This window comes from Cavia porcellus, unplaced genomic scaffold (assembly GCF_034190915.1).
Source record: "Cavia porcellus strain 051 isolate PalLab524CR breed Dunkin Hartley unplaced genomic scaffold, mCavPor4.1 scaffold_3, whole genome shotgun sequence".
In the NCBI taxonomy this organism is placed as follows: domain Eukaryota; kingdom Metazoa; phylum Chordata; class Mammalia; order Rodentia; family Caviidae; genus Cavia; species Cavia porcellus.
Window position 1 is genome coordinate 85710801 of NW_026947486.1, and position 15866 is coordinate 85726666.

A 15866-nucleotide genomic window follows, 5' to 3' on the forward strand; every position below is an offset into this window, starting at 1 on the left:
CCTTTCATAATCCCACATTTTGGATAATCTATCCTTAGTTTCTTTCAAGCTGATTTGCCATCTTTCCATAGAGTTTTTAATTTCCTGGTAATCTCTTTGAATCTGCTTCATGTATTCTATATTTTGTTTATATTCTTCATCAAATGGTTCTCTCCTTTGTTTGAGTTTCTCACTTCTTCCATCTGTGTCTTCTTGAGGGGTGCTTAGCATCTCTTTTATTAATCTTCTTATATCTTACTTTCCTTGGCTAAATATTTCATTTTTGAACTTGTCTGTGATGTCCCAAAGATATCTCTTTATGTCAGGCGGTGCAGTGTCTGATATTGCATGTTTGCTGTTCGCATTCTCCTTTATATTTAACCTGTACTTGGTTCAGTGTTCTCAGGGTTGGGACCTGGGGACTTTTTTTCTTGTTTCCTCTTCCCTTTTTTGTTTCTTCCAGGAGGCCCCACTTTCTTTTTTTGTTGATTTTAATACTTCTGAAGCACACTGGCTAGATGACCCTTCCCACTGCAGTGTGATAGTGAGTTGCAGACAGAGACAGCATATGCTAGCCCCTCCCCTCCAGATCAGTCAAGCTGCTGAGGCCTGCACTCTATTGCTGTGTGCCGCCTCCCCCTGGGTCAGTCAAACTTCTGAGGCCTTCATTGCGTTAGTGTAACCTATTGGGTCTCAGACAGGTTGCGTGACCAAGCCTAGCTTACTCCACCCATCCCATTGGGGAAGAGAACAACTGACTGAAGTCACTGCTGCCCCTTGTAATTGCCAGTGCTGCCTGGTTACAGAATGTCATCTGCCAGAGCCCCCCTTTTTCCAGTCCCATCACTTATCACAGGTTGATGCAGGCTCCCTGCCATCTCAGCTCTCTGTTTGGCTGGCCGACCCCCAACCTCAGTGTGACTGCACCTCCAGTGAGTCGAAGCAGCGGAGCCTTGGATGGCTAAGCAAGTCACCCACTGTGAACCTTTAGCTGTTCCAAAAATAGCACTGGGACTGTATGTTTGATTGGTTCTTCTCACCAATTCAATTCTCTCTGTTCAGGATTTCCCATGCTATGTTATGTTAAGCCTCTGTAGCCAGCTGTTATCTGTCTGCCATCTTTGCTTGAATCCCTAAAGGCATCTTTTTAAAAAATCATTTTAATCTAGTCCTCATGTTCATATGGACAGTTTATCAATTAAGATGCCTGGTATGTTGGCTCATGCCTGTAATTTTAGTTTTTCAGGAGACTGAGATAGGGGGAACATAAGTTTGAGTCCTACCTGTGCAACTTAGTGATTTAGAGAGAGAGATTTTGTCTCAAAATAAAGATCTGGTGATACTGTATATGGTACTTCAATGTGAAGGCTGTGGATGCAGTGCCAGTGCTGTGTATAGCCTGCTGTCTTGGTTACTTTTCTCTTGTTGTTGGGACAAAATACTCAACATAAAAACAATAAAGGAAGTAAAGGTTTATTTAGCTCACTGTTTGTCGAGGTTTCAGTCCATAACTGGCTTGCCCCAATGCAGGGTGGCATGGCATGAGGGCAGTACTTCAAGGCAGCAGACAGCAAAAGCAACCAGAGCAAAAGTTGGGAAATAGCAAGTCTCTTTTCCTTCTTTACATTGTACCTAGGCCACACCCCTCTCCAGGCCGTCCTCTTGCATTGGATGGAGATATTTATAAAGTAAGAATGCAGATTCCATGCTGTGTCTCGTAGTTAAACTTCTAAACTTCTCAAGTTGATACAATGTATCAACCATGATACCCACCAAAAGAAAATTTCTGGTAAAAATAAATGATTATTAATCCAATGTGAATTTAAGTTGTATTGTAAAATCATAGTGATTTAAAAATTTTGTTGATGTTACATAAATAAATAGATCATAGGAAACAGTACAAATGTAAATAGATCCAGAGTTGTTAGTATAGGATAAAGGTAGCATTTCTTTAATAAGAATTTGTAAGTTTTTTTGTGGTAACTGGGCTTAGAGGGAGGGAAAAATAATGTTGGATTTCTATTTCATTCCTTCAAAAATAATTTTAAGTGAAAACAAGGGAAGATTTAACAATTTTATTTGTTGTAGAAATATGTATAAACTTTTTCTGAGCTGGGCATAAAGCCTAGACATAAAATCTCAATGAATTAACTTCATCAAAACTCGAATATCTAGTTGCCATAAAATACCATGAATGATCTTAGAAACAAATTTCAGATTAAGTGAAACATTTTACTTGAACAGCATTAATTTCTGTAAATCAATGAAAAGAAATTCAATAGGAAGAATCAAACATGGATCAGATCATTAAACATAAATTTAAACATGAAAAAGTTCAACTATTCTTAGAGAAATGTATGTTAAATAAAACTTTATTTGCTTGAGGAAGATCAGAATTATTTGGTAATACATTAGGTGTTGAAGCTGTGTAGAAAATGTCCCTGATACATAGTTGAAGGGCGTATAAATTGGTTTAAACTCTTTATAGAAATATTAGGCTCTGTTTATGAAAGTTGAAAATGTCTACATTATCTTAATAAACAGTGTATTAAAGAATTAAATTAATGCTCATGATAATAGTTATCATACGTACTTTTCTGGATTATTTCATGTAATAACAGCATTCCTGTAAGCAATGACTTCTTTTTATTTATATGAAATGGCCCACACTGTAGTAATTACAAGGAATGCACTTTTAAAGTTACCTACATTTTCTCATACTTCATTTCTTTTTGAAAACCAGTCTTTTTTTTCAATTAAAGAGAAAGAAAGAAAAAAAGAATCATGCAGAAAAAGGGTAGAAATAATACAGAATTACAGAAAAATAAACAGTAAGAAATCACCAGTTAATAAGTTACATACTGTCATCTTAGAAATACTTGCTCAGGTTACATAATTAAAGTATTTAAAGTGACATTCAAATAGTGACACTGCCAACAGTTCTGCTCAATGATCCAACAAAAACTTAGTAATATGGTTATCAGTCCTACACACTTGTTTTTTATCTTAAGGAGGGTAATATTAAACATATCAAAACAGAACAAAACAGTTCAAAAAGAAACAATTTAAAGAAATACAGATTTCAAAGCAAGTCTACTGGAAATCTTTACTGTCTATGTTATTGTCTCTAGTTTTCTTCCAAATAGTTGTCCCCATCTTCACACACATTGAATACATACTGCATATTATAGAACTAATCAAATCATACAAGATGATGAAGGCTTTTTAGCTCTTCAAAATCTGATATTGGGGAAGACAATAACTACCATAGTGTCTCATTCTCTTTGTAGTAAATAGCTGTCCTTATCTTTACGTATGCTGAAATTGAACTTAAGAGACTAGACTAATACCACTCTGAACTAAAACTAAAACCAGTCTTAGATATTATATTTTCCCTCAATTTTAATTAGATTTAAAATTCAAATAGTATACACTTACTATGAATATATTGACTGACTTTTAGAATTAAAAACTACCAGTACTCTACATGTTTCTATAGCTTCTTTGCCTCCTTCCTAACACTATGAATATAGAAACAACATATTTGTTTCTAATAGTTTTATTCGAGGTAATAGACATAGTTTATTTATGTTGATTTTCAACCATGTGCATACCTAATTAGTAAAACTTGTTAGAAATGTTCCTTCTAAATCTAATGACTACTGCAGATTTTCAGCATTTTAACTGGTGTTTCCCCCCCTCACAACAGTCTGGGTAATTTAAATCAATGACACTTCTATTTGAAACATTATAGAGTTTTTTTAAGAAGTAAATTTTTAGAAACCTAACTTTTTGAAGTCTTTATTACATTAGGAAAACAACGTAAAAAGCATCTGTTCTTTTCTATCTAATGTTTTTGGACTTTTCTTTCTTGGTGGTGCTTCTCTGATTTTTAATTTCCATGTAATAGTAAATACCTAGATTATTTAATCTCATATTAGAGTAGAAGCTTATTAGGAATGAAAAAGTGCCAGTGGCCAAGATTTTGAATGTACTGTCAGCAACTCCGAAACCCTGTGGTTGATGCACTCTAATTCCAATTTTCCAAGAGTTTTTATGGCTTGTTTTGTTCTTTAAAAATAAGATCAGGAGAATTAATACTACATGTCAGACTTTCTAAGGATAGATTACAGTTAATTAACCTTAGACACTTAAATTTTTAACTACTTGAAAAATCTTCTTGCATTTCCTTGTGTGTTGTGCAGTACATGATGGATAAAGTATTCTTACTGTGGAATAAGTAATGATATTTTAGTGCTTTATAATGTCACATTATCTTTCCTAATTATTAGTGTGAGATAAATACAAAGTGTTATCTGTGACTTTAACTGTGTATTTTGCATGCCACCACTTTCTCTACTAGTTTTCATTATTTTGTGTTCATTTTTCTTCAGCATCCATGTCACATTTATTTCTAAGCATTTACATCCTATATTTGCATCCTATATACACTTTCAATTTTACATTATACTTTCTAGCATACTTGGGATTCAACCCAGGGCCTTGTGTCTGCTACCAAGTGCTCTGTGGCTGAAGCTGTAACTCAAACCCTCACATTTTTCTTTGATCTTCATAAAATTCCTAACTTATTAGTTGGCAAAAGATGATTTTTGATAAAAGGCACTAATTTTTTACCAAAAGGTGATAGTGTGTTTTGATTTATTTTAATTTTTTAGATTTGTTAAATGTAACAGTGTGGGTTTTTTGTTTTGTTTTGTTTTATATTTGTTTTGAGACAGGGTATTCCTATGCAGTTCATGCTGGCTTTGAACTCACTATGTAGCCGACGCTGGCCTTGAACTCTTGACGATTTCTGTCTCAGCCTCCAGAGTGCTAGGATTACAGATGTGCACCACTATATCTGTCTATAATGGCATGAATTTTTGCATTCTCAGTGTGCTTAGAATTAAGACATTACTAAAAACCCTGTAATTTACTTCTTTTTAGGAGTAGTGAAGAAGTTCTTACTGCTGAAGATTGTGAAAATGTCTATCATCTGGTTTATTCAGCTCATCGACCAGTAGCAGTAGCAGCTGGAGAATTTCTCTATAAAAAGTAAATTTATATTTATGTTATTCCTTTTCCAGAGTATTCTTTCATAAAAATTTATTGCAATACACTTGATAAGTACATATATATATATATATATATATATATATATATTAAACGTATTTAAAAAAATGGTTGCCTGTTAAATTGAAGCTTTCATACTTTTACTATTTTCTTTAATAGTTTTAATTTCTTCTGTCCAGGCTTTATATTTTTGGTGGGGGGGCAATGCTGGAGATTGAACTTGGTTTCATGCATGCTAGTCAAATGATATAATACTATCCTAATGCAATGCATTATTTCTAATTTACGTAACTATGTTATAATGTAAAGAGTGATTTCTTCTTCCTTTTTTTTGAAATAGGTTCTTGCTATATAGTTGAGGGATGGCCTTGAACTCACTGTGTAGCCCGTGATAGCCTCAAACTTGGCGCAATCTTTCTGCCTTAGCTTCCTAAGTGCTGGTATTAAAGGCATGCCCCACCATACCTGGCAACTGATCTTTTCTTATTTTTGCTCTTCTACTACTTCAGCTTCCAAATATTACAATATTTAGCCTTAAGCGTATTTTTTGTTTTAAGAAAATTTAAGTGCTGTTAGATATAATAATCCTATGACCTCTTTATTTTTTATTTATTTATTTTAGAGACAGAATCTTGGTGTGTAGTTCAGGGTGGCCTTGAACTCACAGTGATTCTCCTGCCTTAGCTTCCCCAGTGCTGGGATTACAGGCATACAGCACCATGCCCAGCTGGTTTATTTCCTTTAATGATGCTAGTTACCAATGAGATTAGGAATTAGGAACAGTAGTGTGAATCTCTGCTCACAAAAAAAATGAATAGCAATTGTTAGATGGTGATTTAAAATAATATTTTGAGCCATGCTGTCTAAATTATTTTAGTAATGTTTACTAACATGCCCATTTGGGGTGCAGCATTTATTATAAAGAGTAGTTGATTTTAAACATCCATCCACCTGACAAGTTTCTATTAGTAATCATACAATTTTAGTTCTCTTTTGTTGTATCTGTGGAAAAATTGTCACATTATTCATAGATAAAGGCCGTTGATTTGGGATACTGTTTCAAGAATAGAAAGAAAAATGTAAGTTCAGCTTTAAAGAGAATTACACATCATAGATTGTTGTGCTTAAATGTCATAGGTTAATGTATTTTTCTCTATGAAATTAAACATTTGTGTAAAGTACTATGAGGGCTCTGAAAAGAAGTGCGTGCGTGCGTGTGTGTGTGTGTGTGTGTGTGTGTGTGTGTGTGTGTGGTAGTACTGGGGATTGAACTCACAACGTTGCACTTGCCAGGCACTTGTTTATGTCATTGAGCTAAATCTGTAGCTCTAAACAAGAAGTACTTTATAACAGTATAATCAACTTCAGAAGGCATTTTAAGACTTGAAAGTACTGTCAAGACTAGAATAGAAAGGGTTCTTGCTAATTTGCTTAATGGCTTAGTGTTGGACAACATATCTACTCAGTTCTCTACTACTACATTGTTAGTTACTTAAATATGAAATCCAAAAGGTAATTTTTAAAAAATTAGCTAGCTTGTTATTGTTTTAAAATAAATACTTTCCTTTGTCTATAGGCTCTTCAGTCGTAGAGATCCAGAGGAGGATGGAATAATGAAAAGAAGGGGAAGACAAGGTCCAAATGCCAACCTTGTTAAGACATTGGTATTTTTCTTTTTGGAAAGTGAGGTTAGTTTTATCTTTTCAGTTCTTATATTCAGAGATTATATGAAAAGCCATTAAAATGATGTGTATCTTGAAGTTTCTAGTTACTAGCACATGTTTGCAGTATGTAATAAAACATTCATTGTGGGGTGTTGGTACATGGACATATTACATCAGAATATTTTATGCTTCTTTTTCCTCTTCTTACCACTTTTTTTTTGCATCCCTAAATCCCCTTTACATCTGGAAAATGTCTGCCTCCCTATTTCCTATCATCTTTTTATTTTTCTATTAAAATTATGCATACTTTGAGTTTCTCATATAAAAGAAAACATATGGTATTTAACCTGTCTAATTCATTTTACTTAGTGTTGTGGTCTTACGCTATATCTATTTTCCTTTAAAAATGCCTCAGATCTGTCTTTAGGGCAGAATAGTACTCCATTGTGTATAAACGACACATTTTCTTTTTCCATCATTCATCTGTTGATGGACATAAAGGACATTTCCAGGATTTAGCAATTTTTGTCCTGCTATCAACATGACTGTGTATGTGTCATTGAAATATGATATCTTTAACTCTTTCAGGAAGATACCCATAAATTAATTAGCTGGATCACTGAATTTCTAATCTTAGTGTTTTGAGCACTCTCCATAGTGATTTCCATAGTGGTTGTACTGGTTCACATTCCCATAAGAAATGCAGAAGGGTTCTTTTTTCCACATGCAACCTTTATAGCATTTTTAAAAATTCATGATGATAGCCATTCTTTATTTTCTAATGGAAGATGCTGAACATTTTTTTCATGTACTTATTGGCCATTTGTACTTTTTTTTAGTACATACTTTTAAGAAGTATATATACTTTTAAGTATATACTCATTTCAGTTGCCCATTTTTGGATCATGTCTTTGATTTTGGGGAATTCTAAATTTTTTAGAAAATTTTTCATGTATTTTAGATATAAGTCATTTGTGAAGTAGCTGGCAAATTTGTTCCCATTATATGGGTTGTCTCTTCACTCTTGGTTGTTTTTGTTGTTGTTACTGTTGAGAAGCTTTTAAATTTTTTTTGTAGTCTCATTTGTTGATTCTTGGTGTTATTTCTCGTGCAGTTGAGATTCTTTTTGGAAAGTCCTTATATCTGTGTCTTCAAAATTTTTACGCATTTTTATCGTTCAGCAGATTCACTGTTTTCATTTTAATTTGTAGGTCTTTGATTGTTTTAGATTTAATTTTGTCACAGCATTAACAATACGGGTCTAGATTCATTCTGCATTTGGCTAACTAGTTTACCCAGTATCAGTGTATGTGTCTACTGTGACTATAATATATCTAAACTATTCCATAAAATTGTTTAAAATATACTTTCTACTTTTAGTAAAATGTTAAAACAGTAGGTTTTATGTGTACTTCCGGGAACATGGATTTTGTAATTGCTAAAGCTTTATTACCAGTTGTCTCCTGTTTACTGTTTATAACTTTTAATGGTTTAGTTACTCAACTTTTCTAAGTTCCAGTTTTCTAGGAAAAGGTAGATTATAATTTCTCAGGTAACCCTGAGATAAATTCAAATATAATATATACCTAGCACATAAGTTGCAGTTTCCTAGGAAAAGGTAGATAATAATTTCTCAGGTAACCCTGAGATAATTCAAATATAATATATACCTAACACATTAGAAATTCTCAGATGCTAAGGCCTCCTGTTAATAGTCTTGTACATGTCAGTTTTCTTTTAGTTGAAAATCTACTTGTAGACTTTTCTAAGAGGGAGCACATTCATTATAAGTGTTCAAATAATGCATTACTTAATTAGCTTCATGACCTTTTAATTTTCTAATTGTTTCTGCATATACATATACATTTGGTTTTCAAATATTGTCTTATATCCTACAACTGTGATAAATTCACCTGGCAATTTTTCAATAGATTTCATTGGGTTTTCTACAATGTATAGTCAGATAATTTGCAAATAAAAATCATTTTTCTTCCTTTCCAACATTTTTTCCAATAATTTTTATTTTTTGCCTGATTGAACTTGTTATAACTGCCAAAACAATGTTGAATAACAGTGATAAGGGTAGACCAACATCTTTGGATTGTTCCTGATCTTATTTAGAGTTATCCAATATTTTAGTATTACTTATGTTGTAGTTTTTAGGTATTTGTGGTGGTGTTTATTATCAGTTTGAGGGTGTTATTTCTACTCCTTCTATTGCTACAAAAGCTTTCAAAAGTGCGTGAGTAGATACTGCAGTCTCTAAAAATGTATTTTTTATGAATTTGTTGAGATGATTGTTTATCTTTCATTAAGTTATTTTGTTGAATTATATTTGTTTTTTTGTGATACTTAGAATTAAACTCAGGGCCTTCCCAGTAAGCTGCATCTCTGGCCTTTTTTACTTTTAGCTTTTATTTTTAGACAAGGTCTCACTAAGTTTCTCATGCTTTGTTTGACCTTGTAATTCTCTTGTCTTAGCGTTTCAGAATGCTTGGATTACAGGCATATACTACAATGCCAGGCTAATGTGTTGAATAATATTGAATGATTTTTCCAGTGTCAAATCAACTTTGTATTCCCATGATACTTGGGCATGATTTTTTTTTTTTTGTGTGTGTGTGTGTGTGTGTGTGTGTGTTTCTGTACCTAATGCAGGGCTTCAAACATTCTAGGCAAATATTCTTTTACTGAACCACAACCTCAGCCTTTATGATCTGGAACATATACATGTGTACAGATTCCATTTGCCAATGTTTGAGAGTATTTCCTCTGTTCATAAAAGGTGTTCTTTATTTTATTTGTGGTGTTGGGAATTGAACCCCCATGGCCTTCAAACTCAACTTGCATCCTCAGCCCTATATTTTACGTTTGAGACAGGGAGAGTCTCACTAATTTGACTAAGTGGGAATTGAACTTGCAGTCTTTCTGCCTCTTCCTGCAGGATGACTACAGGTGTGTGCCACTGGAAAGGGTGGTCTAAAGTTTAAAAAATTGTAACATTCTTGATATGTGATACTATGGCAGGAAGCACTAGGGTCCTTTTAAGTTTCACAGAATGAATTAATTGAGAGTAATAACTAATGTATTATTGGGTCTAAATAAGCAGTAAGTATACCTTTCATCTTAATGTGTGTGATACAGCAGACTAAACTTAGGCCCTTTATACTGAGCTCTCAGACACTTTTTTTTTTACTTTGAGATGGTGTTTTGCTAAGTCACCAAGTTGCACAGTTTGGAGTCAAATTTAATCCCTATGCATGTGTCATCATCCCAACCTATTAGAATAACAGGCATGCACCACAATGTCTGGCTATGCATATAGTCCTTTCATAAAGTACACTTCATTTTAATGTTTTAATTGCTACCATGAAAAATACTTAATGATCCTGCCAAAGTTGACTTACACACACAAGCTACAACAGTTTTTCTCTGTCCTTGTTTTGTTCTTCTGAGTCATTAGTATGTTGTTTCAATGTGCATTTGCTCTTTAAATTTTAGTTGCATGAACATGCAGCATACCTTGTGGATAGCATGTGGGACTGTGCTACTGAGCTGCTGAAAGACTGGGAATGTATGAATAGCTTGTTGCTAGAGGAGCCACTTACTGGAGAGGAAGGTAAGGATATTTAATTGTGGTATTTTTATTGTATAGACAGTTTCAAAAATGGATTTTACTTAGCTGTTTTGTTAAAGTAGTCAATACAAAAATCCTACTTTGTAGAAGATGTAATTACTATTAAATTTTATTTCTATCTGGGTTCATCTTTCCTTTGGATATGTAGATAAGTGTTGGACAGATTTGGAATGTTAAGGGTTTTTAGGAAGGTTTAACTTGTTCTGATCTTTTTCTTTGGTAAGTGATAGCATTTTCCTTTGTACTTTAGGCCAGATTTTGTTCATAGAAGAAACTTACATAATTGTTACAAGTGGCTTATAGGGACAAGAAACAGGTTAACTCTCTGATTTTTTTTTAGCACTAACAGACAGACAAGAGAGTGCTCTGATTGAAATAATGCTTTGTACTATTAGACAAGCTGCTGAATGTCATCCTCCTGTTGGAAGAGGGACAGGAAAAAGGGTATGCCTTTTTTTTAATATACTAAACAATGTTTCTCTTTTCTGAGTATCTCTAAAAAAATCCAACCTTAACCTTGGAACTAATTTTTTTCCTGAACAATTGCTCATATGTATATATGCTCAATGTAAATTTTATTTATTTGTTTACTTATTTTTTTAAGACAGATTCTTGCTGTGTAGCTCAGGATGGCCTTGAACTCACTATGTAGCATAGGCTGGCCTCAATCTCTGGGGTGATCCTCCTGCCTTAACCTCCTAAGTATTGGGATTATAACCATACGCCACCATGCCCAGCCAATGTAAATTTTAAAATATTAATTTTTTAAGCACTAGCAATTTGAGAAATTGTGATTTGTCATGAGTTCTTCATTACTACATGAAATACTGATTGACTGTGCCTGCCTTCAAGACTAAATGTAGTGTACCATTTTAGAATAGTGCATTTGTGTGTTTTGGTTTTTCTTATATCTTTGCTTTCCCTTTCTTATAAAATTAGAAATAAAATGAAAGATCAACTACTCATTAAAATTGCTACTGAAGTTAACTTATGTGGGATATCATGGGATCAAATTTTAATTTGTTATTGCTGAGTTCACACATACTTCCAGTTTGTATCAACAATTCTACAGGCTTTTGATCTTTTTTGATCATGAAGCAGAAAAGTAGGTTTTTATATTATGATCTAGTATACATGAATGTATGTATATTTGTGTACAACTGAAAAAGAATTAGATCTAATTCTAGTGAAACTTACAATATGTGATACATTCTGTATTTTTTCCATTCCTAATTGTGAATTCTTTTTCCCATGTCAGGGATCAAACCTAAGGCTTTTGTTAATGTTAGCAAAGTGCTCTACACACTTTATCCCCTATTTCTGTTTTTTAAAAAATTATGTTGCTGTTTTTTTAAAGGTTATTGCAACTTAACTATTTTTAGTTCATAACTTGTGTTGTGACCCACAGCCTATTGTAAGATAGAGTGGTGTTCAATTTCTTAATAAACTCCCAATCTGCATTTCCTATTCTATTTTTCCTTCTACTCAAAGGTACAGTTGATTAGTCTAATTTGATGCTGATTTTTCCTATAAGACTATTCACTTTTTTGGTGGCTTTGTGGTTCTATTGTTGGTTGTATTTTGTTTTTAAGTAGTTAAGTTATTCTCCTTAGTATCACTTTTAGGGTTAAAGTTTTGTAGTAGAATTTTTTGTAACCATTATTTAAAATAAAGTTTAGTTACTTCATTACTCTGTAATGAAGAATTCACAATCTTATGTCCTAATTAAAACTAAAACATTTGACAGGGATAATGGGCTTCATAAATTCTTATGTCTTTGTGTAATAAGGTGCTGACAGCGAAAGAGAAGAAGACCCAGTTGGATGACAGGACAAAAATCACTGAACTATTTGCTGTCGCCCTTCCTCAGTTATTAGCAAAAGTAAGTTTACGTTAATATCAGAGTATTACTAAGAAATTATAGCTCTTTTTCAGAATGCTGCAGAAAATGTTACAAAGTTTACTTATTGTGATGTTTTTAACATGACTCTTTTATTTCAAAGTACTCTGTAGATGCGGAAAAGGTGACTAACTTGTTGCAGTTGCCTCAGTACTTTGATTTGGAAATATATACCACTGGACGATTAGAAAAGGTAAAAGTGTTTTTGGTGAATGAAAAACCTTGAATACAAAATGTTAGTTTAGTTCCTCTCATCATATTGTTTGCTTATATATGTTAAATATTTAGTGAAGCCTATATCTTTTATATTTTAAAGCGGTTGGTTTTAGAGAATGGTGCTAATGAATTTTCCCTTTGCTTTATGCCCATAGCTATCTATACTTTCATTCTAAATTTATAAGGATTTGCCATGGGTGTTTTTTTTTTACATTATTTAATAAGAGTTAGAAAATAAATGAAGTCAGCAGTTCATTGAACATTTTTAATATATTTCAGAAATTTGTGTAAGTTCTTTATATGTATCAACATTCTTACGTGAGCCCCATGAGATAGATAATACCCTTCCCAATAATGTTAAGTGAATCAGTATGGATGTATCAGTGTGTTTATTTATGCATGTATTTATTTTTGTGCCGGGATCGAACTCACGACCTTGCAATTGCCAGGAAGGTGCTTACGCTGCTGAATTAAATGGTCAGCCCTTATCAGTGTATTTATTGACCATAGCTTAGGTGTTGTTACTGTATCTAAAAATGTTCACTGAGGTGGTTTGGTGACATAGTCACTTTGTGATTGTTGAGTGTACTTTAGTAGCTTTGGCTCACACTAAGGATATGCTCTCCTACTCAATTATATCTTTACCCTGTACTTTAGTTTTAATGAAAATTTATTTTGCAGCATTTGGATGCCTTACTGCGCCAGATACGAAATATTGTAGAGAAGCACACAGATACAGATGTTTTAGAAGCATGTTCTAAAACTTACCATGCACTCTGTAATGAAGAATTCACAATCTTCAACAGAGTTGATATTTCAAGAAGTCAACTGATAGATGAATTGGCAGATAAATTTAACCGGCTTCTTGAGGATTTTCTACAAGAGGTATATGTTACAAGTACTTTGTAAGTTGGGCCCTTGCCCTACAGTAACCTAATTAGTCTTCCTAGTATTCATCCTGGTGATAGTCTAGCAGTGTGTTTTTGAAAATATGTTTTAGTCTTTTAATTCTGAGAATCATCAGACTATTACTCCTATACCAAAATGTGAAAAGCGTATGAATCTGTGCTTTGGAGAAGGTGAAAGCAAAATGAACATCACATCTCTCTCTCTCTCTCTCTCTCTCTCTCTCTCTCTCTCTCTCTCTCTCTCTCTCTCTGGTTTGGTCTTTTTGAGACAGGGTCTTACTATGCAGTTCAGGCTAGCCTTGAACTCACTGTGAACTACACACAGTCTCTCCTTTGCGTTCAGTAAATGTTTTAGTTGAAAATGAGCCTGATAGGAAATAGCCGATTAATGGAACACAAGAGTGGAGCTAGATTGAGACTGATTAGCTCCAGACAGCAGGGAGTTTCTTATTGTTTTAGGAGTGTTGATGAGGGAAACGTTATTACGGTCTTTGATATTATAAAACCTTAATAAGTTTCTCTTACAGTCACTGGTGCTTTGGAGTTTTCCATCTTTTTTAATTGTATTTCCAAAGAGGCTTAGAGCATTGACACTCAAATATATTTATATTTTTATTGTAATTGTGTTTTTCCTTGAAATACATATTTATATTATAATTTGTTTGAATAATCATAATTATCAAATTAATGCTTTTAGGGTTGTCCACATCATGTGTCTTGTCAGTGCTACAAAAATCATGTGGATTTTGTAATTTCCACTTTTCTCATTTTACCAAGCTACTTAGCTGTATATGTTCATATGTAATGTTAGTGTAGGCTTATTAAGTTTTACTAATTGGAGGATTGTACAAGTATGTTTTACGATTATCCCATTCTGAGTGAAACTTTTTAGTGGCTCTTGGCTGAATATAATTCTGATTAAGGCAATTTAATTTAAAATAAAGTAATAGTTTGTTAATTAAGCTTAATTTGTAGAAATATTAAAGCTTAAAAACAAGTAAGTGTGTTTTTGAAAGACCAGGATGGAGTTCAATATAGTAGATTCAATAGTGGTTAAAGAATTTTATGTTTTTTGTAGTAAGGCTTAAAAATATTTTCCTGGACTTTAGTTACTTTGTATTTAAAAGTATATTAGTAAATGTTGATACCCACAAAGGACTTGGCATATCTTCTAGTTCTTCAGAGGGTTCCCACATCATCATGTTTAGTGTACTTAGATTTTGTAATTTAATTGTTACTTTTTAATGATCTCTTGTTATCTAGTGTATTTTTATTAATGCACTAGTGCATGTATTTTGATATAGTAATTTCTTTAGTTTTATGTCATTACTATTCAGAAAAAGGGAAGAAAATATTAGTCCCTTTTTCCCTGGTGAGCATAATGTACCTGTGATAACAGCCTGTGTTGACCCCAGGCATATAACCTTAAATTTAGCCAGATATTAGTATTTAATAATAAAAGCTAATATATTATTGTTTACTTCTTATGGTATTATCACCATATTGATAGCCTAGTATTTTTCACTTTGGTGGTTCTTAATGTATAATCATTATTTATAGGGTGAAGAACCTGATGAAGATGATGCTTATCAGGTATTGTCAACATTGAAGAGAATCACTGCATTTCATAAGTAAGTTCAATGTTTTATATTTCTGATTTCTTAAACTAGCAAAAGCAGCTTGCATATTTTGAGTATAGTTTCATATTCTTTACTTGCTTTCTGCTTTTCATAAAAAAGTACTTGGTAAAGTCATGTTTTAAATTGGAGTTACCAAAAAATTACCTAACATACTTTTAAAAAATGTTTTGTTATAGTGATCTGTTACTATGTTTGCCATGATTATTTTAGCAGTGCTTTGCTAATGTTAACTCAAGTAGTGTATGGCCATACCATCCTGAATGTGCCCGATAGTGGCTGATCTCAGAAGCTAAGCAAGGTGGGGCCTGTTTAGTACTTGGATAGGAGAATGTTAACTCAAGCACAAAACTGTCATGATTTGGCCTATTTTTTAACAACATAATTCTTTTTCCCCCCACAGTGCTCATGATCTTTCTAAATGGGATCTGTTTGCTTGTAATTACAAACTGTTGAAAACCGGAATTGAAAACGGAGATATGCCTGAGCAGGTCTTTATTTATTTAAAAGTTAGATATTTAACTTTGAGAATGAAGGCTTGTGACTTAAATTTTATCTGTATTTTCTTGCTTCTGTTTTACAGATTGTTATTCATGCACTTCAGTGTACTCACTATGTAATCCTTTGGCAGCTTGCTAAGATAACTGAAAGCAGCTCTACAAAGGTCTGTGGTATTCTGCAGTGTTTTTTTTTTTTAGATTAAATAGCATTCATGGTTTTCAGGAGACTTAACATCTTTAATAAAATCAGTTATTTCATTGAGGTTGTACTTGTTTCTAATGTGTATTTCAATGTGTACTCCTTGAAGTCTGGTCCTTAGTTCCCTGTATATTCAATGAGAAGACTTTAATG

The 15866-nt window shown here is 33.1% G+C and overlaps 1 protein-coding gene across 9 annotated transcripts in view; it reads left to right on the top strand.

Annotated features, from left to right (window-relative positions):
- Stag2 (STAG2 cohesin complex component) overlaps positions 1-15866 on the top strand; it is a 171269-nt gene that overhangs the window by 85225 nt on the left and 70178 nt on the right. For all 9 annotated transcript variants that reach the window (XM_063246369.1, XM_063246372.1, XM_063246373.1 and 6 more), the window contains exons 13-22: positions 4927-5034; positions 6629-6740; positions 10218-10335; positions 10694-10797; positions 12143-12235; positions 12357-12446; positions 13151-13354; positions 14938-15008; positions 15418-15505; positions 15598-15678. In XM_063246369.1, coding sequence (XP_063102439.1) covers positions 4927-5034; positions 6629-6740; positions 10218-10335; positions 10694-10797; positions 12143-12235; positions 12357-12446; positions 13151-13354; positions 14938-15008; positions 15418-15505; positions 15598-15678 — 1069 coding nt within the window. The remainder of the gene's footprint in view (positions 1-4926; positions 5035-6628; positions 6741-10217; positions 10336-10693; positions 10798-12142; positions 12236-12356; positions 12447-13150; positions 13355-14937; positions 15009-15417; positions 15506-15597; positions 15679-15866) is intronic.